Here is a 27,791-nt window from a genome sequence, read left to right as displayed (position 1 = left end):
TTTTTTTTGAGAAAATAATTCACCTTACGTCTTTTACAACAGATTCAACCAGCAAAGTCCTCCGACATAAGATGGCCGTTATTACTTTTGCCACCGACTCTGCATTCAACATCTATCCTTATATATGTGATATCTATGACCAACTCTGCTTAGTGTTGATTTCTCGCGAGACTATCGGGAGGCGGAAACGGAAGAACTCTCACTCTACGTTCCTTGACCACACGCTTATAAATATACAATAAAATGTATTTTTTTCTTTTGTTTTAGCAAAGATGGACAAATTATTTTATATAGTCTCATTTTTATAGTAGTCGCACAATCTCACTTTTTAATCTTGTTTAAATAAATTGGTGTAGATATATTGGATTTACCGTGAATGACCAGTGACTTCAAACACTCCGCAAATACATATGAATAGATATCACATCGTTAAGTGAGAAATAAGCGGCATGGAAAATGAATGAATGAATTAATAATTTAAACTGCATCCCTGATGTAATTCACGTGGAACATCGATGGTACCGTTACATCATGACCTTCACATGCCCACAAGTATAGTCGCCCGGTTCCAATTTCAATCATAAAAGACACGAAAATATTATAAAATATTTGTATATTTAAATCAATTACATTCATAAAATACTTTAATTTGTATATAAAGCAATTCATAACTTACTTATTTGTTTAAAAGGTGTGCTCCTTTTTTTAAATGTCCAACTTGCATTCAGGCATTTTAACGTCAGCCCGTTTTAGGGGTCCTTCATCTTTGCATGGTGTAACATGTGTTGGATAATTCTAGAAGGTGCGTCGCAGTTCTTTAGCTTCTCTTCTGACTCAACCCACCGACCGGTACAGTGACTTGTACCTTACTACTCGCATTCATCTGAACTCGGCGTTTTCTCCAAGACAGAAGTCAGCGGGTTTTGACTGCTCGTGCACATCCTCAACGATTCAACTCTTTTTATTAGTTTGAGTTAGCCGAGCTGTCAAAATGTTGAGCGTCGCCAGAAGCGTTTCAAGGACTCTGTCGACAAGGAACGGCGCACGAAATTTGTCTTCGTTGCTAACAAAGGTGAGATTCTGACACACGTGAACTACTAGGGAACAGACTATGCCCTTCGTGTCCGTCAATCGTCGTGTCGTTTTGGATGTTACTGGGAAAATACTGTGCTAGCATGAGGCTAGCTTCTTCGCTTGACTTTTCGAACGCCATTTGTCATTTGGTTGTCACGTGAAATGTAGATCTTTGATTTAGAATCGCAATTTTTATGATACTGATCAGTAGTTGTATGTGTGCGAGCGTGTGTGTTATTTTGCCTACTTAGAATGGAATAAATGTGAAAAGACGTGTCGGCCGGTCCGTGCGTACATGAAATGTTTTAATTTGTAATCGAATTTATTATCGTCTGATGCTTGTGTTGTTAGTACATAATTAAAGTTAGACCACGTGTTTTAAGGTCATGTTTCATCACAAATCTGATGCGGATGCATGACCTTCAAATTGATGCCCTCCCCCTACGTGCTGAAATTTTGTTCCCTATTAGGGGTTCTCAAATATTGTAGCTCCAGATACCTCTTTCAGGGAGATTCTATTCCCAAGATTCCTATTCCTAACCCTATTTACCTAAATGTTCAGGCCTTGAAATCTAAATTCAATCTAATCACTGAAATGTAAAATTGTCCCTGTAGATGATATGCACAGTGTTAAATAACATGGCTGAGAAGAGAATTTTAAATAACATGGCTGAGAAGAGAAGAAGCTTTAACTGAAATTCAGCATCCAGGGATTTCAATCTTGGATTAATTCCCTATCATATCAGGTCTTTTATTTTCGCCCTTTTGTTAAGGCACCTGCACTGCTCTTTCCACAGACTCACTGGAACGCCCTCCAATCTGACACTCTCAGAGCCCTGTCCAGAAGAGACTATGCGTAAGTGTGTTTCAATTCAATCAAACCTTTACAGGGTAATCATTAGGGTGTTCAGCCCTTATATGGTGATTTTTGTTGCTGTTGTTCTTTCGATATTTTAAGTGGCTAGGTGCTCAATTGATTCCATTTGGTAAAGCCATTAACTGAAAAAATAGCAGATTTTTTTCATACACCTATTCACGTGCCTCATTATACCCAGGTATGTGATAACAACTCCCCTTGCATGCACTGCCGGCCGAGCCCAGTGGAGTTTGCTGCTCCTAGGTGAAAGCTATCACGCTGTTACAGGGGTGACAAACTGATAGTGATGCCTCGACACACGAGCTTTTCAACATCAGACGTAAAATTTGACTCGCTATTTGTTTCTACATCCATTGACACGATCTACCGCAGTTTCTTTGTTTTCCCGCCAGACGGACGCATGGCAGATTTTCTTGTGAGAGAAATCAACATGGGTTCCAACAATGTGAGTGCAGGTGGTGGAAAAGAAGGAAAAAGGCGATGCTTACCGTCACCATTGATATGAAGATGGATATTATAGAAAAATAGGAGCGTGGGGTGCGCAGCCGTGATATGGCTTGCTCAACAATACAGCCAGAGACTGTCTATGATGGTCCTCCTCCGTTCGCCAGTCTTTATAAGTTAAGCTGGCAATTATTATTGTGGTAACATCAGCAAACAAATCACCAGCTTCATAAGGTTTCTAATCATATATTCCATCAAATTGTTCAACACAACACGCCTAGTGTCCCTCGCAGCAAATAAAGTGAAACTAAAAAGGCTCCCTCTACTTAGTCAGCTGCGCTATGCGTTCAGGTACACCACGCAAACACATTTACCATACAGGGTGACCCAAAAAAACGTTTACACTCAGTTGACTGCTTGTTTAAAAGCCATTGAAACATATCTAAATAGGTTGTCATGCTTAAGTGATTCATTAAGGTCACTCAATGCAGCTGGTATTCTCTCGTCTCTACAATTCCTGTGCTTCTGCTGAAAATGAAGAAAACTTTAGCTGTACCTGAAATGCTGCGTGCCGGTCTGACACCTACTGAGATTGCAGCAAATCTGAGAATATTCAGATGTGCAGTCTACAAAGTTAAAAAGAAGCTGAAAGATACTGGAACAGCCTCACGAAAACCTTGGTCTGGAAGTGCCGATCTGTGCGGACCAAAAAGTTGATTGACAAGGTGATATGTGGCCACCCCAGAGTCCAGATCTCAATCCCCTGGATCATAGGATATGGGCAACTGTGGGGGACAGTGCCTGTAAGAAGCCACAAACTTCTGTGGCAGCCTTGGAGAGGTCCATTGTTAGATCTTGGGAAAAGATGGCAGCATCCTACATAAAGAAGACCTGTCAAGCATTCCGCAGGCGCCTGGAGGCTGTTGTGACACTTAAGGGAGGACACATTGAAAAATGGAGTGCACTGTACATTAAGCCTGTCGCAATATGCAATAATTCCATTTATCGCGCGATAAATAAAAATGAAGGCGGTAATTTTTCCGCTGCGATTTATCGCCTCGTGTGTGCGCGTGTGCGGCTGACGTGCTGTTAAAAGTTTGGATTCGTCGTTACCAACTGTGCAAAATGTACCTTCGTTCCAGGTCCGGCAAAAACTAGCGCCGGAGCCAATCGTTCCCATTATATCCTATTGTTCAACGTATACCGGCCGTGCCAGTGCTCCGGAGTGACTGTGGACCGGCATGGCGGTGCTGTTGACGTGTGGGCGCTCCCGTCAGGAGTGACATTTCATGCGGGGCGGCTATTTTTCGGCACAATGACAGATATTTACAACGAAGTCCGCCAAAACATTAGCCACGTTTACATGCTGACTTTTATTCATACCGATTCAAATCATTCCGAATGGAAATTTTCAGATCAGCTGTTTACATGTCACTTCATCTATTCCGATCCAGCGTTTACATGTGTCTGCCTTTATTCCGAAAGGACGTTTGACAACTGCCGTCTGACATGCGCAGATTAATCAAAACAAAGCGTCACGTTGCAAAACATGGAGATCGATCGTCAGAGTGCTGCTGTTTTAACTTTAACCCACTTGTTGTGTTTGTGGGGTCGTATCCGCTTCTGCTGTTTTGCTCTTTTGCCATGTAGTAGCCGGTTGTCAGCGTTTTCCACCGATTTCTAATCTGGTCAACGCTCCGGTCTATTCCGGCTTCGTGTAACCTCTCGTGAACTTTTTTAAATAGTTCACTGTTCCTCGTTTTACGCCCGTCTAAGCGAGCAATTATATTCAATTCTTTTAAAGTTTGAGTTAAATACAATCTTTCCGCCGGACTCCAATTAGGTGCGCTGTGCTTGGAAGCCATGTTGCAAGTGACGTTACTTACGTCACCAAGTGACGTCACCACGTCAGTACGGCGCATGTGCAGAAAGAACGCAACCAGATACCATTCCGCTTCCCTGTTTACATGATATAATTTTACTTCTAATCGGTTTGGGAAAAGGAATATTCCACCCCTTTGAATCGGAATGAAATTCCATTCGGTTTGGGCCTGTTCATTCCGAATGAGGTGTTTATATGGAACACATTTATTCGGTTTGAACAAATATTCCGATTGTAATTGGAATATTTGGCTCCATGTAAACGTGGCAATTGTTACCGACTTGGCTGCTACGAACAACCTCGCTTTGACAACGAACAGCTGAGTGAAATTAAGAGCACTGTGCTTCAAACTCGTCCTGTTTATGAAAGTCGATTGTCATATGCTGGTGTTGTGTAGTAATGAGCAGTCATGACTTCAGCGGCGCTTGCTAACTTTTTTAATGCGCCCACACTAGATATAATGAAATGGCAAGCTAGATGTGCTACGTCCCATGCCATTGGCTACGTGAGCCCAGAGTGATTATGGGACATGTAGTCCATATACTACATTGATGAATTCTAAACTGTCATGACAGAATGGAAGTTAAGAAGGCCAAATCAATCCATACCAGTGACTATAGATAATGTTGCAAATATTGTTAATTCAGTATGTGACACAGATGGATTCGGACCACAAATAGGATGTCTTGCTCACGTAGTAAACCCAGCTGCTAAGAGAGCTGTAGCAGTCAACAGTGTGCCCTGCCTCACTTTACAAACAGTAAAGATTGTTCTCAGCACTTTTATACAGAATTTTTTCAGATCAGTAAGAAAGTAAGCACATAAATATTATGCACTAAAATACATGTTTATATGATGGCAATTTAATTTTTGCTCGTTAGCAACAACAACAAAAAAACGAAACAACATTTTTTTTTTTTTTTTTTTTTTTTACAGAGCATTAAATGTATTGAATCGGATCGAAAATTGTTTCCCCCGTATCAAAAATCGTACCGAACCGTGACTTAACTGTATTGTTGCATCCCTATGGAACACCACTGCAGAAGTTATGATGGGAAAAGTTTTCATTTGCCTAAATGCTTAAGTCATTGAGTGGATTTTTTTTTTTTATTTTAACACATTTTATTCTGTTTCTGTGCGCTATCAATATTGTTGTTTTTTACTTGAGGCATGGTCTATTGTTTTAGTTGTGATTTCTTAAAAAGTATTTTTGAATTTCAGAGTAAATATTTATCTCGTTTAAATGGGTGTACTTGATCTATTAATATATAATGTATTCTAACTGTGTTATTGTAAATTGGTTTTAAAAAAATTGGGAGGGGTCGCAATAATATCGCATATCGCAATAATTTATGAGAATAATTATCGCACACTAAAATTTGTTATCGCGACAGGCCTACTGTACATGTTCTTTACAATAATTTATAATTTGTGATTAAATTCTAATTCTAAGCTGAATAAACATGGCATTTAAGTTGTATTATGGCAGTGTAAACTTTTTTATGGGTCACCCTGTATTAGAACTCCTTATTATTTATTATTGCTATTTAATTTTTCTGATTTTTATTCATAATTTGTTTGTTTTGCTCTTGTAATTGATATTTGAAATAGTAATATCAGTATTAAGAATTTAGTGTGGGTTTTCGGGCTGTGGAACGAATTAATGGAATTATAATGTATTCTCATGGGAAAATCCTGCTCGACATATGACCATTTTGACTTAAAAACAAGGTCCTGGAACGAATTAACTTTGTATGTAGAGGTACCACTGTACCTTTATTTTCACATTACATACATAGGCAGACACCATTACACAAAACCAACTGCCGGTACAGTGTGCAACAACAATGTGAAGGTGCGTTCACTGTACAGACTATTTCTACAGTAACTAACTGTTGTAAAGTAATTATTTTGTTTGCTTGTACAGTTTGTTGTTTGTTTGTTCAGTGTGCACACTCGGCATACTGAACACCGACCAAGCGAGGCCAGAATGAGGTCACTAGTGTGTGTGTGGTCACAAGCGAGCACACACACGCTGATGTGGTGAGGCATGGGTTAGGTGCATCGGAGGGCAAATTACTGTATTAGCTCGGATATAAGACGGTGTTTTTTGCATTGAAATAACACTGAAAACGAAGAAGTCGTCTTATATTCGCGGTCTAGAAATTATACCTATTCACGATGCTAGATGGCGCCAGATATCATTGATGTTCTGTCATGACAGATCTCAGCTACTCTCCCCATTCACAACGCTAGATGGCGCCAGATATCATTGAAGCGATATTCTGTCATCACAGATCTCTGCTACTTTTTAGTTTAACCAGTTTGCATTATTTTATTGTGGTGTTTTTCCTTATTCAGATTTGTTTCAAGACTAAAGTCAGTTAGACTTCACTTTGATGGTAATGCACTTATTGCAATTTTGTTGTTTTATCACAATAGATTGGTTTATTTACATTTCAAAAACCAGAAGCCATTCAATTACGAATGTGATTGCACTTTAGTTTACATATTTAAATGTTCAGATATTAAGATTAGAATGAGGCAAAATAACATGCTTTTTCTTTCAAATATATTGTTATAATCATTTGTTTCTGATGTACAGTAATTTTCTGTATAAAAATTAATTTGGTGTTCAAAAAGTCTTTTTTCAAACTTGAGTCTTGAAAAAGAGGGGGTCATCTTATAATCATGGCCGTCTTATATTCGGGCCAATACGGTACAAACTGGTGCAATACACTTGGGTAGTAGAGCTGAATTAAAACTCAGCCCAACGAATATCATGGCCTTTTGTTTTTCCGAACACCCTAGTAATCATTTAAATTATTTGCTGCCATTGACGGCGTGAGACGTCCATTCCATTATTACTGGGGCTGCCGGCCCTCCCACTCAAAGCGGATTGGGTTTCGCAGGGTCTTAAAAAGTCTGAAATCCAATCATTTTGAATTTAAGGCCTTAAAATGCCCAAATTTCTCCTAAAAGCTCCTAAATGGACTTCAATACAACTGTGAAAGGTCTTAAAAATCTATTGAATTTTATTTAGAACATTCATAAACTTCAGTCTCGCTTATAAATCTTTCAATTTTGTGGGACGCTAGATGCTGAGGTTCTCTTTGGAAGTGATCAGAAATGAGCATATCAGAGGGAAAGCGCATGTTGGAGAATTTGGAGATAGTCAGAGAGGCCAGACTGAGACTGAAGGGAAAAACCGAGAAGAAGAAAACATTTACCACAACTACAAAGCTATACTACCTGTGCTGCCCGGTGAAAATTTATCGAACACTACCAGCCATTGCTGTGCACGCGCAGTTGTGTGTTGACAACTTGGTTAGCATAGCAGCGGAAAACATTTTAAGCAGAACCAAATTACAGTACTTGCATCCATGGGTAAATGGCCTTTGGCTTTAGAGTTTACAAGTCTGAATTCACATCAGAGAAATTCCTGGTGTTTTCAATTAGGTTAAGCATTGCATTGTGAAGGAGCTGTGAATAAATTCATTTACTTTGCAAGTAATTCCAGGCCTCCAATATTCCTTCGTTTAGTTTTTTCCCGATATTGATGTTAAATGGGTATCAAATTGTATTTTTTATGGTCTTTAAAAAGTCTTTAAAAGTCTTAAATTTGGCTTTTTAAAACCTGCAGAGACCCCGTGGACCTCTAGTGCCGTCAACTGAAATATGAACATTCACTGTCAGTCCTCCCAGTTTAAATGAATTCAAAGTCTAGAATATTAGAAGAATATTATTTATATTATAAAAATATAATTATAAATATAATTATTATAAAAGAATATTATTTGTATTTTAAATAAGTTAAATATATAAAACTGCAATTATTCTCTCTATTAAAAATGTTTAGTTGTTAAGTTGTTGTCAGCGCTCCGTTCAGAAGCCCGCATCTGTGATGGTATTGGGTTGCATGAGTGCGTGTGGGAAAGTCCTCAATAAAGTAAGGTAAATTGCAGTTTTAGAACACGTACACCCCCATCCAGAGGTTATCTTTTTTTCTGAGAAGACCTAGCATTTTCAGCATAATGCCAGACCACACGCAACATTCATGACAGCATCGCGGCTGTGTACGAAAATGATATGGGCATTAAAATGCCTGCAGTCCAGATTTTTCACCTGTAGAGAAAATTTGGCCCATCATAAAGACGGAGGCATGTCAAAGAAAACCAAAGACAAACATTTTGAGGCTTGTATTAGACAAGCATGGGACAGTATTCCTCTTTCTAAGGTTAAAAAACCTGTATCCTCATTCTCCAGACTGCAGATTTTTGTAAAAGAGGATGCCTCACAGTGGTGAAAATGGCCTGTCCCAACTTTTTTTTTTTTTTTTTTTTTTTTTTTTTTTTTAAATAGATTTGTTGACACCATGTAATTTGTCCCTTAAAATCTTCCCTAATTTAAACCTTTGACCAGCCATCTATGTTGTTAAGTTTTTATGAACTATATGCCCAAAGAATAGAGGAAAAGTGTCCTTGTAGTCATTTTTTAAAAACAAAGGTGATGTCCACAGTTGTGGGAACTTGTAGAGGGATAAAGTTGATGAGTCACATAATGAAGTTGTGGGAATTAGTAGAAGCTCGAACAGAAGCGGGTTTTTGCGGGCAACCGTGTGGGTTGGGTTTTATTCACAATTTGTAATATCACAATTTTTTGGGGAATCCTTTTTGTAGTTCTAATTGGAGGGTGACAGGCTATTATTTCAGTAAGGTGTATTATCAACAAAAATGTTTTTATTTCATACATATATATTTTTTTGCAGGTCGGAAGCCATCAAGGGTGCAGTCATTGGAATTGACCTGGGAACCACCAACTCCTGTGTTGCTGTCATGGAGGGTAAACAAGCAAAGGTAATACATATGTCTGTTCCAGTGTCATAAAATACTGATATAATGCATTATTTGGAATGTACTGGAACATATTTTACCTTTAACATTGCAGCACAATGCAACTTTCCAAATAATTGCAGAAACGACAAGGGCTATGTTAGCTCAATTTGATACTTGTATAGTTTTATAGCATAGCTTTCTTCTTGAATTCTATGTAACATATGTTGCAAGCTAGCAAAATTGTTACCATTTTGACAGTGATACTGAAAGTATTATCAAATTGCATTGTTGTAGACCTGTTTCAAATGAAGTGTCTCAAGCAAATCTCAACTGTATTATGCTTTTTTTATTTTGTCGTCGTGCACAGGTGTTGGAGAACTCTGAGGGAGCCAGGACAACTCCTTCAGTCGTCGCCTTCACAGCCGAGGGCGAGCGTCTGGTTGGCATGCCCGCTAAACGCCAGGCGGTTACCAATCCCCAGAATACATTGTATGCCACAAAGCGACTCATTGGACGTCGCTTTGATGACGCCGAAGTCCAGAAAGACCTGTGAGTAAAGGTGTACATATGTGGGATGATTAAAAGATCATTTTAGCTCACAAAATTGTGCTTTCTATTAACAGGAAGAACGTGTCATACAAAATTGTGCGTGCTTCTAATGGTGATGCTTGGTTGGAGGCTCATGGAAAAATGTATTCTCCTAGCCAGGCTGGGGCCTTTGTCCTGATGAAGATGAAGGAGACAGCTGGTAATGACCCTTCCTCTCAAATTCTGTTGTACCCAAACAGACACCAGAAAGATTTAGTTCTTTTGCGGTTTTGGTCACAGAGAACTACCTCGGAACTAAAGTGAAGAATGCTGTGATCACAGTACCAGCTTACTTCAATGACTCTCAGAGACAGGTAAGCACACACACACACACACTCACATTTACATGATTACTGTTGAACTTGTGTTGAGTGAGGAAATAGCTTCAACAGTGTTTCCCACAGGATTTTAGGAGACTGTGGTGGGAGGGTCTCTGACCATAGGATTTTTTGAAACTGTGGTGGTGGGCTGCATCGGAGTCGGACAGCCACACCATGTCATGCCACGGCAATTTTTTTTTTTTTCCATTATTTTTTTCCCCCAAGAAGAACCATAACAACGATATATTTGAAATATTTCATTAGCTAGGCTAATGTTATAGCTCTCAGCTACGGTACATGTATGTAAAATGCGTTGCTGAGTACAGCTACGTTACCCTATGTAATAATGCGCATTTTTTTCTCGTAGCAATAGTACGACTTACATCTCGTAGTGACTCAGGGTTGGCAAGAGCCATATTTGACCACCCCCCCCCCCCCCAAAAAAAAAAAAAAACCTGATACAGTATGTCTGGAGCAGCAAAAAATTAAAAGCCTTGTACAAACCTTATAATTATCAATACTAGCTATATTAGCCTACTATAAAAATGACTAAGTTGGCTAGAAATACATAATTAGCCTTCATGATTAAATGTTTATTTTCCCTGCAGTGGATCCTATAGCGCACCACGTGACTACTCTGTTGTACGATGACACCACAAGTTTAACTTCATTACAATATTAATGAATTGAAAGAATGTTTGTATCATGTTAGTCCTCCTAGAAATCCTATTAAAACAAAAAATATATTTCCCTCCCCCATCTTTTTCCATTTAAAAAAAAAAAAAAAAAAAAGCTCCGAAGCAGCACTAAAGAGCCGCATGCGGCCCAAGAGCCGCGGGTTTCAGACCGCCGTCGTAGCCCTCCTTTTTTCTTTTTATTTGACCCTCATAAGTACTACATACCACAACAATAACAGTCCTTCTGTCAACTGACCCATTTACAGGACAGGGGGAATTCTAATGGCCGTGTAAAGAGTTTTTCTTGATTCGGTGAGAAGTTGAATAGTTTTTTCCCCGTTGTTCGTGAACTAAATTTCCACACAAACGCACATCGAGGTACCATTAACTTAGCAAGGAGAGGTAAGAGAGTCATTTTTCGAGTGTCCCAGAGCTCGCGAAATTGTGGGGGGGGGCGCATTTATCCAACTTTCGTCAGCCATAATTGTCTGAAGTTGGCGTGTCGGTGTTGTGCCGAAAAATAGCCACTCCACGCGAAATGTCCCCCCGACGGGAGCGCCCACACGTCACTCGTACAAACAGCCTTTTCTTACCAATCGATGGACACGGAAACGACGTTCTTGTACCGTGAATATGTATCATTTTACTCTGCTTGAACTAATAAATACTTTACTGTGACCAACGCTCTGAAAATAGAGCAAGGCTTTATTTTGGGCCCCGCCTCTCCGCGCAAGTTCAATCAAAGTTTGCTTTCCGTCCGAGACGGCCGTCCGCCGCTCACTTTCGCCGAAAAGTCCGATCGAAACTATTGTAATGCCCCGGATATGGGGAAGAAGGAGAGAAGTCTGTATTTGCTTACCCACTCGATTGTGGTAACAATAATAAAGAAAAACAATAACAAAATAACAGCGGGCTGCTACGACATGCGACAGCTATCTCTCGCTATCTCGCTCGTTCTCCCATTCTTCCTACTCGTTCCCCTTGCGTCTCTTAAATAAATAAATAAATAAAATACTACTCTAAAATGCTGCTCTCGCTGGCGCGGGTAGTAGAGTGGAGTGGGCTACAGCTGTGTAATCGGCTGACTGACGCATCTGATTAGTATCTTTTTTTTTTTTCGGGGGGGGGGGGGGGGGCGGGCGCGCAAACGAGACTGTGGCGGGCCCAAACGAGACTGTGGCGGGCCGCCACAGTCTCGTCCATTAGTGGGAAACACTGAACTGGTGTTGAACTAAAACAGTGTCCAGATTTTTTGACATGTCTGAATAGGGCAGAAGCAAAATATATGTGCTGCTTACTTTTCTGGTCTTATTACAAAGTCTTTCAAGTTTAACATTTATGGAGGATTCAAGCAGATAGCAAACTGGTGTTTTGATAGCTTTCTAACACAATAAGTTCAAGTTCAGCTTTATTGTCAAATATGCATATACATAGAACATACAGCACAGATGAAATTGCTTTCCTCTCTCCCCACGTGCAAACATGCGTATAAAAACACAAAAATAACTTATCAGTTTAAAAAAAAAAAGAGACATTTAAAGATCAGGCATGAAAGAATTTTTGTTGTTGTAACTACAACTATTTGTTGTAATAATGTGAATTCAGGCTACCAAAGATGCGGGTCAGATTGCTGGCTTGAACGTGCTGCGTGTGATCAATGAACCCACAGCGGCTGCCCTGGCCTACGGCTTGGACAAAACCCAGGACAAGATGTGAGTAGAAATGATACTTGCAAAAATAAAACGGAAAATGAAAGTATTAATTATGGATTGGAGTCTCTACATGACTTACAACAATGTCCATCGAGAATCTTACTTCTAATTGTAAGATTGCTTCTGACATTCACAGTAATGATAACATTTTTGTTTTCCAGTATTGCCGTGTATGATCTTGGTGGCGGTACATTTGATATTTCCATCTTGGAGATCCAGAAGGGAGTTTTTGAGGTGAAGTCCACCAACGGTGACACCATCCTTGGCGGGGAGGACTTTGACCTGCCCCTTCTCAAACACATTGTTAAGGAATTTAAGAGAGAGGTGAATCATTGAAACGGCCTTACAGATTGTAATGCTTGGTGTTAATGCATGTTTTGTTGCCACTTTAGTCTGGTGTGGATCTGACCAAAGACACCATGGCCCTCCAGAGAGTCCGAGAGGCGGCTGAAAAGGCCAAGTGTGAGCTGTCATCCTCACTGCAGGTACGTAAACTGCATCCTTATTGATGCACTGAGTTTTCGTAGGGTTCTTTCTAGAGGTGGGAATCTTTGGGCACCTAACGATTCAATTACGATTATGATTCAGAGGCTACGATTCGATTATTGATGACACCCCCTCACCCCCAAGCTGTTAGCTGTTTTTAATGTTTCATATATTAGTTACAAAAATTGTACAAAAAGCCTCTCAGGCTTAAATAAACCACTATTTCAGTATCAAGTTAACAGTTCAAAACAGTAAATAAAAAAACTCAAGTCTCCATTCTGTATCGCAGGGGTCGCGTTAACCGAATATTTCCCGTCGTTGACCGGTTTTTAAAAATGGTGACGGAAAAAACTGAAGTCCATCCGTCATTTTGACAGGTTGCAATTCACACCCCAGGCCACAGGGTAGCGAGTGAGCATATTAATTAGCTATTGTCTCTCTTGATGCATGAGGTCGTTGGCCTTACTCGGAAAAATGTCAAGGCAACTGGGCGTCCGAACTAAGGCTACGTTCATACTACAGGTCTTAATGCATGAATCCGATTTTTTTCGTGTTTTTCCGACTCGAGTGAGGCATTAACTTGATGGTCTGAACGTGACAAGTCACATAGAACGGGACCATTTCAAATCCGATCTGGGTCACTTTCGTATATGGTCTAAATCCGATCTGGGCCACATTTTTCCAGACTGTCGCGGCGGTCTGTATTGTCCAGTCCCGCAAATCGGATTTAATGCAGCAATTACGTCATCAAAGAGCGAGAGACGGTACGGTAGCTAAGGTAGCGATGCAGCAGTGCGTTATTAGCGCCTAGCTTGCCTGGAACACGGCCTTGAAAGGTGGAAAAGCGCTATATAAGTATAACACCATTTACCATTTTTAGGAAGGGTCGGACTTGACAACAGTCATAAAAAAATAAAAATAGGTTTGAGGATAAGCCTGAGAATGATCGGTTCATATAAGCAATATTTTAACATTGCTTACACGGCCGAGAGTCGAGGCAAACTGCCTGTATGTGTGTGACATGCACGAACAGTGCGTGCATGCTATCGATCCATATACTTTGAATATAAGCCTAAACGGGGATTATATATGCCTGTTATTTGTGTCCTCTTTTTAACAGCAACTAGCCTATGGCTACGTTCATACTACAGGTCTTAATGCTCGAATCCGATTTTTTGTCATATCTGCGCACTAATTCGCAGTCCGACATGCGCAGAAGCATCAAAACAAATGACCATACAATCACACATGCTGGCTGTCATCCGTCATTCCAGGGATATCATATTTTGCTTTTTAAAAAGAGGACACAAATAACAGGCATAAATAATCCCTGTACAGGTTTATATTCAAAGTATATGGATCGATAGCATGCACGCACTGTTCGTGCATGTCACACACACATACGAGCAGTTTGCCCCGACTTTCGGCCGTGTAAGCAATGTTGAAATATTGCTTATATGGAGCAGAGAGCTTATCCTCAAACCTTTTTTTTTTTTTTTTTTTTTTTTTTTTTTGGTCCGACCCTTCCTAAAAAGCAGAGTTTAAGGCAAGCTAGGCAATAATAACGCACAGCTGCTTGATGTGTGATGGCGCGGTGTGGATTCTCTGTTAAGCTTGTTCGGACAGAATATTAATTAAAGATGAATGAAAACTAAATACTATTGAATATGTCATTATTAACATTTTAAAAATTTAAGTGACGGGTAAAAATAGATTATGACCGGATTTTTATGACCCTGTCAGTCAAAATGACAGACAACGAAAAAGTCTAGCGCAACCTCTGGTATCAGCAGTTTTGAACTACATTCAATTAATTAAATGTTGTGAATCAACATTTAAAGTTGTTAAAATTGCACCCGTGATTACATAATTTCCCTTCTGTCTGCTTTCAACATGTGAAAGTTTTAAAACTGTTTTAAAGATGGATTCAAGTCAAGATTTTGCCGATTTAGGAGTGTTTTAGATAAAAAGTTAATTAGGTTCGCTTGGAAGGTTCGCGACAGCAGCCCTCCAGGGAAATCTGCTGCTTTAAGATGGCGGCTGTTTACTAACGCTGCCGAGTCTGTTATTTCGCATCTAGTTCTTTATACATGTGATATCTACCGTATCATTATGTGGATGTACAGTATTTTGCAGCGGCTGTCAGCAGCAGTCAGGTATTATTGTTGTTTTTATCTAGCGGCATGAGTTGAGCCAGATCCGTGAGTTGAGCATTGTCATTACCTGGGTAATGACAAGCATGATGTTTACTCTCGGTTTGTTCCCCATTGCGTCCTGAAGACCGCGCTGACTATGTTTTAGTTCCGCTTTTCTTGACATATTTCAATCATCGGAATTTGGATGTTTGTGAATCGTTCTCGAATCTTCCACGGCCGAATCGCGAATAATCTAGGAATAGGAAATTTCACACACCTCTAGATCTCTCAGGGTTTTCACTGACTTAGAATTTGTAAAACCCAAAATGAACTTGAAATTGTATTTTTAATTTTTCATTATATTGCATAAGATGTCTTGAATAAATGATACTTTTGAAAGCTGACAACCACAATTGAATTTATTTAAGTAGCTCTTTTCTGGGATCTCATTTCCCCTGATTGTTTTTCACAAAATTTAAGAAAAAATAGATCACAGGCTGTATCCGACCCAATGTTTTAATATGGGATGTTTATAGGTTGAGATGTTACACGGAAAGATTTGATTGATGAACGATCTCTTCATCAACCAAATTATATCTACAACATGCCAAGTTGCTGCTTCTCGTTCATATGCGGCGGCTGTCAGCGGAGCCGGTCATGAAGTCACACTGATGTTGGCTGAGGCAGTCTGAAAGCATGAAAAACACTCAACAGGTCACTACAATTACGGAGAAGAAAAAATTAAAACTACTTTCCTTTGACTTAACTTAGTTTTAATTTAAATGAAAGCCCTCGTAATGTTGGGCTTGGGGCTTTCAGTGCTAGCATAGCAGTTCAATTGTAGCACACTGTGGCTATCCATCCTTTTCAAATCTGCCTAAACACTCATGGCCAGCCTTAATATGTTCTTTATTAGAAACAAGCTTCAGACCGAGCCTTTATCGGCAATAAATCCTGTGAGCCGTTTATGAAAACGGCTATCCGCTAGCCGTGTTTCGTGCTAGGATAGTAGCCTTTTGTAGCAAACAGTGGATATTCATCCTTTTTAAATCCTTCACACCACCCATTGTTCACCATAAATTGTTCTTCCGTAGAGGCACATAGCATCAGATGGAGCTCTATATGTCGAAAAAAGTTTTTGATGTAGCCAGATTTGTCAACGATAGCAGATGCAAAATCCATTTGTAGTGGCACCAAGGCTCCACTCTTGGCAACAAGCTGATATGCAGCTGGCAAAAAACTAGTCCCATACATGGAGTCCTTTGCTAAGGACGTGTTGGAGAATATACTCCGAGCGCTTGTGGATACGCCTGGAAACTCAAGAGTGAAGTTCTAAAGGAGCAGTCACGCTAGGCGGTACTGACTTTGAAACACATCTCAAAGGACAAAGTCAACACGATGCGCTGGGCTGCTAAGAGCAATGAACTGAATGGAAATATTCATTTTTATTATTAATGAAAACTCAGGAAGCTTGTTGACCCCCAGAGACTGGTTCAACATATGTATATTGTAATCAGTTATTGCTTTCAATTTTTATACATATATATCCTTGAACTGCATTCTTTTAGCAATTGTTTTTTCATATAAGGTTTCATTTTCAGTCAGCATGACCAGGAATTCCTAATTTGATTTGGTCTGGCCTTGTTCAGGGGCATCTGTCCCATCTGAACGTCATGGCGTCACTCCATTAATCTCCATTAAAGTCACTCAGGTATCTTTTTATAGTTTCTCTGTTCTTGATTATGTGCTCTTCCTTGTAGACTGACATCAATCTTCCCTACCTGACCATGGACGCTTCTGGTCCCAAACATCTTAATATGAAGGTGACTCGTGCTCAGTTTGAAGGCCTCGTAGCAGACTTGATTCGTCGCACAGTAGCCCCCTGTCAGAAGGCCATGCAAGATGCAGAGGTGTCGAAAGGTGACATAGGGGAGGTGCTTCTGGTTGGGGGAATGTCCCGTATGCCCAAGGTACATAGAAATGTTTTCTGGACTTTAGATTTGCTGTCTGGCTTAGATCGACGGCTATAAAAATGATTGTGTTGACACCTTTCCTCACTAACCCAGTCTTCCTCTTTTTAGGTACAGCAGACTGTACAGGACTTGTTTGGACGTGCCCCCAGCAAGTCTGTCAACCCAGATGAGGCTGTTGCCATAGGAGCAGCCATCCAGGGTGGCGTTCTTGCAGGAGATGTCACAGATGTGCTACTTTTAGATGTGACACCGCTGTCGCTGGGAATTGAGACTCTGGGTGGAGTTTTCACCAAACTAATTAACAGGAATACTACTATTCCCACCAAGAAGGGTCAGGTAAATAGATTTAGAAGGACTAAATGGCCAAATTTAGCCTGTTAATCTGCATACGTTCCTGTTCCCACTCAGGTTTTCTCCACAGCAGCAGATGGACAGACTCAAGTAGAGATCAAAGTGTGTCAGGGTGAGAGGGAAATGGCAGCAGACAACAAGGTGCTGGGTCAGTTTACTTTAGTGGGCATCCCCCCCGCCCCTCGAGGTGTTCCCCAAATTGAGGTCACATTTGACATCGACGCTAACGGCATTGTACACGTGTCGGCCAAGGACAAAGGGACAGGCCGGGAGCAGCAGAGTGAGTTTTTTTGCCCCCCATCCCAATAAAGTGATTTGACACATTTTTTTCTAAATTAACAAAACTATAGAATAGTTAATGATAGAATTCACCATTAAAGTTCCTTTTTGTTCGGGATAATATTATTTTCCTAATTTTATCTGTGTTGCTTGTGGTTCATTTCTCTGCAGTTGTTATCCAGTCATCAGGAGGTCTCAGTAAAGATGACATAGAGAACATGGTCAAGAATGCTGAGAAGTATGCAGAGGAGGACAGGAGGCGAAAGGTGGGTGCCGTATATGCTGAAGGAATGCACTTTTTGAATTAGCAATCATCTGCCTGATTTTTACCAATTTTGATCTGATTGCTTTACACGTAATAGTGTAAATTCTATATATATTAAAAAAAAAACAATAACTCGGGTAATTACAATAAATCTTACAAACCTCAATGCACATTATGATCATACGTTTGTGCAGCGGCACGGCTTCCCAGTGAGTAGGTTTGTAATGCTTACTGCACAGTGGAATAATAATGGGCAGGCCACCATTTTGCACACAATCTGGCACAGTGCAAAATAGATAACAAATATAATACCATACATTACCATAATCTAACCATAAATGTGACAGTTTAAGATCCTGTAAAGAAGAGCTTAATTCAATTCACAATTTTCTTCCTGTCTCACTTCCGTAGGAAAAAAATCTTAATATGGTCACATATACCAAAACAAATATTTTTTACAAAACAACTTTGGGACTAATATAGATGTTTATTATAGTAATTGTATTTAAACATGATTATAGAATAGGCGGCACGGTGGCTGAGTGGTTAGCACGTCTGCCTCACAGTTCTGAGATCAAGGGTTCAATCTTGGGCTTCGGCCTTCCTGTGTGGCGTTTGCATGTTCTCCCCATACCTGCGTGGGTTTCTTCCGGGAACTCCGGTTTCCTCCCACATCCCAAAAAACATGCATGGTAGGCTGATTGAACACTCTAAATTGTCCGTAGGTATGAGTGTGTGCGTGAATGTTTGCTCGGCGACCCTCGTGAGGAGAAGTGGCATGGAAAATGAATGAATGATTATAGAATAATTGCCTTAGAGACTGAGAGCTTAGCAATAAGGCATCAAATGTATATTATCAATAATAATTCCCGTATATGAATCACCTAACTGCTATAATTGCAGTGAAAAGTGCCGCTACACAGCGTTGATCAAATGGTAAAATAAAGTTGTATGCTTTTGATTTAATCCTATCTCTGACCCATCCGTCTGACCCAATTTTGTTGTGTGTACTAGGAGCGTGTGGAGGCTGTAAATATGGCTGAAGGCATTGTTCACGATACAGAGTCAAAGATGGAGGAATTCAAAGACCAGCTTCCTGCTGACGAGGTACATTGCATTTTTATTTGGTCTTACTTTGCATTACTTTCTTCAACTCAATTCACGTGATTGAGAAAGGATGCAATAACATTGTTTTCTGATGATTGGAGGAGGTGGTTAATGGTTCTCCATGTAGTCGCATGGCGTACAAAATTTGATCATTGCCAAAGTCGTTGATACCTTTCATATTGAGTAATTGTCCAGAGGGTTGTTGAGACATCATTATCATGTGGACTCTTTGGTCTGTTTGTTGTAGGGGTGCACGATATCCATTTTTTGAAACCGATATCGATAACTTTCTGCTCCTCAAAGCAGATACCAATATCAATAACCGGTGTTCTGCCAAAATCTGCTACATTGGCGAAACATCCTACATTAGTCGAATTTGACACATAAAGTGCTACCGTGCGCTCTAAACTTGTTTATTTTCGATGCATACAGGCAGAACGTACTAAAAAATGCCTTAAGAAAATACTTAAATGTAGTTATCTCAAATAAGGACGTTTTAAATACGTAGTGACTAGTGTGGTCAACTGCTTCAAAGCTAACACATAAAAACACAATGGTTAAAAGTATCAGAGGGTAATACAATCAAAAAGTATCTTTGAGGCAATGAAAAGGTTCTAAAAAACTAAATAAAAACAGTGAGTACTGGCCGCTTCTAACTAGAGCTGTCCCGACTAGTCGACGCTGTCAACGTCATCGATGACGTAAATGCGTTGACGGGCAAAACATACCGTCGACGGGTTAAAAAAAATTACATGCGGATAAAGTTTAGAATGGCAGGCGCTCGCGATACAAGCGGTTGTTACTGGCACCCCCAAGGGGGCCGCTGTTATTTCAATGTGACCTGCGTTGTCAGATTGAGCAAAGAGGAAGAAAGTGGCTGAGCGAGCGAGAGAGAGGGAGCGAGATCGGTGAGTTGGAAAAGTGCGCGGGTAGCGCCTAGTTGAGTGGCTTCATCCCCCACGTTTTTGTTTTGGTCAATAAAAGGATCCTTAAAGAGCCATCCGACGCCTCTCGGTGTTTTTATGCACGCCGCCGCCTTCCCGAGGAGGAAATCGGACGAACCCAGTCGAACCGACGACAACGAGCCAAGTGAATCGCCGGTGAGGAGTTGAAAACACCGCCAATTTCCAAAAAGGGCAGAGATGGTTACACGTGAAAGCGGCATAAAGCCAAAAAAGCGGAGCAGAATAACCAGAGCCTGGAATTATTTCAAGGAAAATATGGAGGGTGCCACTGTGTGTACTCTTTGCTAAGCTGAGCTCGCATACAACGGTAACACGTCTGCTATAAACGAACACTTGAAGCGCCGTCACCCAAGTATAATTTTCGAAGACAACAAGAAACAACAAGCTAGCGGATTGTAAGTCCATACAACTCTCTAACGATTTTTAAAATGGAAGTTGCCTTTATGTGCGTCGTATCAACGCGCATTTTTATTTAATAAAATAATTAATATAATTATATATATTTTTAAATTACAATTAAATTTATTACGATCATGGAAGCTCCCACTTGGGGAAAATATATACATATATCCTGTATATACATAATATAAAAAATATATATGGAAACTAAAGATGCACCGATACCGATACTAGTATCGGCAGGGGGCGCCGATCCGGCCCGAAATGGTGGTATCGGTATCGGCGAGTACCAACAAAGACGGCGCCGATACCATTTACCGGTCCATTATTATAACATTTGACCACAGCCTTTTTCTCCTCCTGGCGCTCACTACACTCTGTGTTGTGTGATGACACGTGAACACCAAGCAGCTATCGCTATTGGCCTGCTCCAGACCAATGAGAGCGGGCCAATAGCCACTCCTGACCAACCAAAAGGGGGCTTTTTCATATGGACGAAAAACAATCCAGGAAATATGGCGGCGCCGCGGCGGTCGGGAAATATTTCCAAATAGAAATCCCGTCGATTAAAATCAATGGCTGCATGCAAGATTTGCGGCCTGAAAGTTTGGAGATGTGGAGTTAAATCGGCCAGTTTCAATACCTCGAACTTGATAAAACATTTGAAGACGAAACGTGAACGAACACAACGAGTTTGAGCCTGCAAGAGCAGGACTGCTATCCAGAGGAAGAAGGCCGCTGGACCGGAGCAACAATCTCTGGTCAGTTCACTTCGTCTACTTTACTTTTATTGTCTTTTACTGAAAGAAATGCCGCAGTAATTTGGGAAATGTTTCCAAAGTATTGTTGCCACCTTTCAGAAATAGAAATAAGGGACTCCCACCTCCCGAAAAAAAGGAGAGACGGGATGCTGTGGTCAATTATTATTACTTATAATTGTTAGCGTCCGCAAATGCGGAAACAAGGTTGAACCTCGAAGCAGACAACAAGCGGGGGATACATAAAAGGGTTTAATGATTGCAAACAAAATATAACACGCGATCGCGGGACAGTAGAAATAACAAAAGGAGTCCGTGACAGCAGGTCGACGGACAAACTAAGACGATAGGCAGCGGTTACAAACGAGAGCAGCACACTAACAGAAAAACCCAATGCAGAGGCATAACAAGCAAATGTAGCGAGATTATTGTGCCAGATGTCAAATAGCGATCAGCAAGGCAAATATCTCGGCAGCCTTCTCTGAGATCACCCGTGCTTAAATGCTGCGTTGATGAGCCTGCATTGGATTCAAGTGCCACGCCCCCACGCCCAGCAACAAAACACAATGTAACCAGCAGCAGAATGTGACAATAATTTCATGAAAGTTGCACTGTTTGGACTTTGAGAGGTTTAAAAAAGTTTATTCAGTTCATTCAGAGTTTGTTATTATGAATTTATTTTTACTTTCTTACAGTTGGGCTAGTATTATACATGTTTTATTAATTTCACAAATTTAGCACTATTTTGGCCTTTGAGAGTGGAAGGTTTATTCAACTATTGTCTACTAGGGTTTAGTGTACTTTTTCCTATTTTGCAAAGGTAAGCAACAGCCTGACAAAGCCTTGATAGCAATGATTTCACATCCAATTATGTAGCTCTTTGGGGGGGGGGGGAATTCAGGGGAAAAAAAAAATATATATATATATATAATCGGGGTGGTATGGTATCGGTATCGGCCGATACTGCACAGCCAGGTATCGGTATCGGGGCCAAAAAATGGTATCGTGCAACACTAAATTGGAAACGCCACTGGCCTACTTACTGTAATCCATGACTGCACTAATGTTAGTTATTTAATATTATAAAGTTTTACATATAGTAGTATACTATCTAATTAATACTATATACTTAATTTTTGTTACTGTGGGTATGTGTGCCTTTCATTCAAAATAATTGTGGCAATATTTCAGTGTGCCCTCTGCGTTATCTTCAGGTTAAAATAAACAAAAGTTGAACAGTTTTTCCCCTCCCCAAAAAATGCGGAATGCACACCGGAAAGAGCATCTGAAAAAGTATTCTGAAAATGATTGACCGGGACATTGCAATTCATTTTAACATTTAGAACAATATAGACAATGACATACCGCAAAAAGAGAATTGTTTTGGCTCCTGTTAAAAAGGTGAAGTCACAGTGTTTCCGTTTACATTTTTTTTGCACCAGTTAATGCCAGCAGCATTTGACCTCATTGTTTGTGATTTATTATTGATATTTATGTTATTTATTTATACGTTAATAAAGAATTTAGGTGTTCCGAAATGTGTTATTGTGAATTGATAAGCTTTTAAAAAAAAAAAAAAAAATATATATATATATATATATATATATATATATATATATATATTAGATTAGTCGACTAATCGTAAAAATAGTCTGCTGACTAATCGGGAGGAAATTAGTCGTTTGGGACAGCCCTACTTCTAACCAATGTGCGCGTGCGTGCGGATGGTTGCGCAAGCGCGCTGAGCATTGTGTAAGACGTTTCGCCGCGTAGTAAGGAATGGCCGAACACCGGTAATAAATATATAATTTTTAAATGTATGTTCACCTGAGTTTATGAACACCTGGAGGTTAAAAAAAAAACTAGTGGTGGATTCAACATAAATTTGCCTTTGACCTAACCAGATTTTTCATGATGACATGAACATTATTATAATGTGCAAGAACATTCTCGACTTCAAATAAAGTGCCAATGTTTCCGAATAAATATAATTTGATTAAATCACAATCAATTAGTCAATGTCATTGAAGAGGTGTTCCCTGAACAATGAGCACTGAACTAAAACATAAACCCAACAGGTATTGTGCTTTGTCATCAGATAAAAACATTTGGTGCTACAGGAGAGGAGACTGTTGTGGTCTTGGTCCATGAAACAACCTTCTTAACCTGTTAATTATAGGACAGCAAGCCTATCAATAACCAAAAGGCCTCTCAATAACTTACTAACTTATAACTAACACTGTAAAATGCAAACATTATATGGTAAGGTTCACCACTCATTCCTCATTATGAAAAATATGGTAGAACAAAAAGGATTAACGGCTTGCCCTATAATAATCCATATAAACACCAGTGAGTGAACACATTTTTAATAAAGCATGAGGTTTCTTCTCTGCACAGTACGAAATCCTTGTCCGGCCTCTTGCAGACAGGACTAACATTACACGTCTGTTTGTCCGTGGTGAAACTTGCGTGCTGTTCATGGTTGCCGATGGAAGTATGAAAACGTGTGACAATGTTATCATACTTTGTCGGTAAACATTCGGCTTGAAATGATGAACCCGGGGTCCAAATGGCGAAGTAGCCGCATGAATCCTATGTCTTCAACAAAGGAAAATGGTTGGTTGTCTAGCGCCATCATTTCTGTGATCATGTTTGTGATCGCTATAGGCCTCGGTCATCTTTGTGAAAATTTTCAAAGGCCTCGTTAAGTGGTACATCACCGGCTTTCTTGGCTGGATTTGGAATCGAATGGAGAGCTTCATTTGCAGCTCGCGTGTCCTCATACTCTTTTAAAACACCATCGAAGCGATTGTCATCTTTTAAGATACTTATTAATATATCAAGGATATATCGAGGAGTGCTGTAGCTCGACACTTTTTTCCATCCTCGTGGAACTTCGGGTTTGCATTTGTTACAAATTGGGAGTGAAGCGTTTTCCACTGACAACTTGAAAAAATCCAACACTGCCGACCCCATGCTACAGACTGCCGTCGTTTGAGAATTACGTCACAGAGGGAGCGCTTGATTTGTGGCACAGCTCTCTTTCTACACCACACAGTCAGTGATACATTGAACTGGCAAAACAGGAGTGGAAACGAACGCACACATCCCAATCCACCAACACCGTGCCAAAAATATTATACTGTATATTATCAGGCCTATTAATGTTGTTGTATTTATTGGGATGACGTCATAATTCCTATTATTGGACCAGTAATTATCCTGTACCTATAGTGTGTTGGCCAAAGTGGCAAGCGGTGTTATAATAAGAATAAACATAAAATATTCCGATTAAAATAAATTAGGGCTGTCAAACGATTAAAATTTTTAATCGAGTTAATTACAGCTTAAAAATTAATTGATCGTAATTAATCGCAATTAATCGCAATTCAAACCATCTATAAAATATGCCATATTTTTCTGTAAATTATATATATATTCTGTAAAATGTTGGAATGGAAAGATAAGACACAAGATGGATATATACATTCAACATACGGTACATAAGGACTGTAGTGGGCATTTCACTCTACTGTCATTTAAATCTGACTATGCTCTCCTCACTCCGAAGCGTCTTTTCCCAAAGCTAGACAGCTAGTGAACGACGCCTTAATAATCAGACTTCTTCCTTTTTCATCTGATTTATTAATAAAATGGCCTTAAACCATTGTACTCTTTAGACCGTCGTAAAACTACAAAAAAAAGTACACAAGCATTGCATTAGCAACAACATTAGCTTAGCACGCTATACAGGTTCACTAAACATAAACAAAAAGCGTCTCATACAAAAAATATAACATTTCGCTTACTAACATAATATCTACATTCTTTACAACAACCATACTTACAAAAAAATCTTGTCCAAGGATCATATAAGCCAATATTACAACGTAGGCGTCAGCCCGAGACGTCGTGCAGCCATATTGAACTGGCAAGAAAACAATAAACCATGTCACAAAGCGACCACAAAAGTTCGCTGTTAAACAGCACAAAAAGCCTTGCTGTAAAACTTACCAAAGGGCAGAATACTGTCTGAGTGGGACATGTGTCTTAATTGCGTCAAATATTTTAACGTGATTAATTTAAAAAAATAATTACCGCCCGTTAACGCGATAATTTTGAAAGCCCTAATTTTAATTATTCCTACCTCAAAGTCAGGTTACTCTCCTGTTGATGTTGGGGCAGTTTCAGGTCACTTGTTGAGTTCAGGTCACTTCTGTTTGATTTGTTTTTTTTTTTTTTTTTTTTTTTTTTTTTGTAAATAATTGGGCAGGCTTTCTGGCATTTAAAATCTAATCACACCTATTATGTCTACTTCCTGGAAAATAGTGTTTTAATATAGACTAGGTTTTTACCCCACTATTACACATTATAAAAATTAAACTAAGCCCCCCCCCCCCCCCCCCCCCCAATTTCCCCCAAGCAAGATTTTTTTTTTTCCCTGCTGAAATGCACTTGATCAAAACCTTTTCTTTCCTCAATAGGTTGAATATAGAAATAGTCAAAGAAAATCCATTCATTAACGAGGATAACTTAGATTTCTCTTTTGCACCATCCTGAAGAAATGTTACTTCCAATTCTCAATGCCTCTGTGGGACATTTTTATCCAAGTAACACATTTCTCGTAGAACATAAGGACAGGCATAAATTTCACAAAGCTCACATATCCTAAAATGTTATTGTAATTAAGTGTGATGAAGTGATAAAAAAAAATATATATATATATATAAAATTAAAAAAACAAACTATCATGAAATATGCAGTAGTAAAGACCATTTGGTATTGATGAATTAAAACTGCAACCAAAAAGTATTAACTTCCCCATCCTGCAGTGTGCGAAGCTGAAGGAAGAGATCACTAAGGTCCGAGATCTTCTCACCAACAAGGACTCTGAAACGGGAGAGAACATCAAGCAGGCGGCCAGCAACCTTCAGCAGGCTTCTCTCAAGCTCTTTGAAATGGCCTACAAGAAGGTGTGTGGCAGACTTAATACCAGTTAAAAAAAAAAATTAAAAAAAAAACTTGTATGACTCAAAACATATGACTACACTGTGTAAGCAGCGGGGTAGCAATCAACCCACCAACCATTAGTAGTAGGAATGATCTGTGACTACAAAGTACATCGTATGACATATCGTGCACTTCTGCGCTTCTCCCGCAGATGGCATCAGAGCGTGAAAGCAGCAGCAGCAGCAGCTCCAGTTCCAGCTCAGAGGGCGAGAAGAAAGAAGGCCAGCAGTAGACATTGGACTTTGCGCTGCGCATTTGTTGTCGCTGAGGTTGACAACAGGACTGTTGGGGGAGGGAGGGGAGGCCTGTTATGAATGTTGTCAATCAAGATTATGTATGTGCGGATGGATGGATGGATGCATGTCAGTGTAGATGTATGCAGGAAAGGCCATTGAAATTGGGGCAGGTGGGTGTTATCTTGTTGTTCTTTTGTAATAAAAACTAAATATAAGGCCTGGAACTGATTGAATCAAGTGTGGCTTGTAGCTACAAGGGGTCAAATCCTTTTTGTCTGCATAAGTCCGAAGCTTCAGCTCTAGCTTGTAGCGGAAGGAAAATGAGACTGTGTTGAAGGATTCTACTGTTTATGGCCAACAGAGGGAGCCATTTATCCGCATATGACAAGAGTGCATCCATTTTCTATAACAGAAGTCACCAACTTGACCTGTTTTCCATGTCTCTCCTCCAACGCACCTCGATCAAAGATCAACTCAACAGGAAGCTCCTCTGAAGCCTGATGACCAATCCTGATTATTTGATTCAGAGGTGTTGGAGGAGCGAGACATGGAAAGCACGACTAAATAGTTTCCCCTGTTCAATAGTGCTTGTCCTTAATGGAGCTAGCTGTGCTGGGCACCAGCTCACACCTGACGGAGGTGAAAGGTTGAGTACCCACAGAACGGCTTAGCAGGCCAAATGGACAATTTAGAAAAACTTCATTTTATTTCAGAGCACTTTACTAACTGCCGCTATAACGAAGTCTTCCAGTGACCTAGTATGCACATTTGAAAAATATTTTCTTGTCTGAATAGTTCTTTCCGAGTGCTATTGTTGCAAGCAGCTTTTGCAAAAATTGGCTTTTAGAGGTGGTAAAAGTAAACGAATGGTTGCAGAGTTTAAAAAAAAAAAAACCGATTCAGTTCCCACTGACATTAATTTGGTCTTAATTTTTGCATGCCAAACCCTGGCTTTTCACTACTTTCATCTACAGTATATATTGAGGTACAGGGCTTACCTCAAATGAAATGCTGGCCTTCCCTGATTGCTTGTCAGCAAACTTATTTTCACAATATTCTATGTCTGCTCCTCCACTGACTGGCTTTGCATTTTCCTATTTATGTTCTTTTTCTGTTTTTATTGGTGAGTTCTTTTAATTTGACTAAAATGGCTTAATTCAATGGTTATTGTAAGTTGTATGTATTTGGGTCATTATTAAATTATTAGTTGGCAGAATATAAATACAGGTACATTTATCAATGCTTTAAATTGGTTTTCATGTAACCAAATTTCATGCTATTTTGAAATGATTTTAGTAAAATTATTTTGCATTTGTATTTTCCATTTTCATCCATGTTCAAGTAGATACATAATTGATATATCTATAAGGGGTTCAAATTACAGTAATTGGTTAAATAAAGTAAACCGAATAAGA

At 39.7% G+C, this 27,791-nt stretch overlaps 1 protein-coding gene across 1 annotated transcript; it reads left to right on the top strand.

Moving 5' to 3' along the window:
• The first annotated feature begins 764 nt into the window (after window positions 1-764).
• On the top strand, window positions 765-27,791 carry hspa9 (heat shock protein 9). The gene is made up of 16 exons (XM_057849570.1): window positions 765-1,072; window positions 1,872-1,930; window positions 9,046-9,133; window positions 9,480-9,661; window positions 9,736-9,860; window positions 9,941-10,014; window positions 12,303-12,409; window positions 12,571-12,733; window positions 12,802-12,894; window positions 16,791-17,000; window positions 17,112-17,339; window positions 17,412-17,634; window positions 17,805-17,899; window positions 18,913-19,005; window positions 25,963-26,103; window positions 26,292-27,791. Exons 1-16 carry the CDS (start codon window positions 992-994, stop codon window positions 26,370-26,372), a joined length of 2,043 nt encoding a protein of 680 aa, XP_057705553.1. The 5' UTR covers window positions 765-991; the 3' UTR covers window positions 26,373-27,791.

This window comes from Corythoichthys intestinalis, chromosome 11 (assembly GCF_030265065.1).
Source record: "Corythoichthys intestinalis isolate RoL2023-P3 chromosome 11, ASM3026506v1, whole genome shotgun sequence".
NCBI classification, from domain to species: Eukaryota; Metazoa; Chordata; class Actinopteri; order Syngnathiformes; family Syngnathidae; genus Corythoichthys; species Corythoichthys intestinalis.
This window is presented reverse-complemented; position numbering and strand designations above follow the sequence as displayed.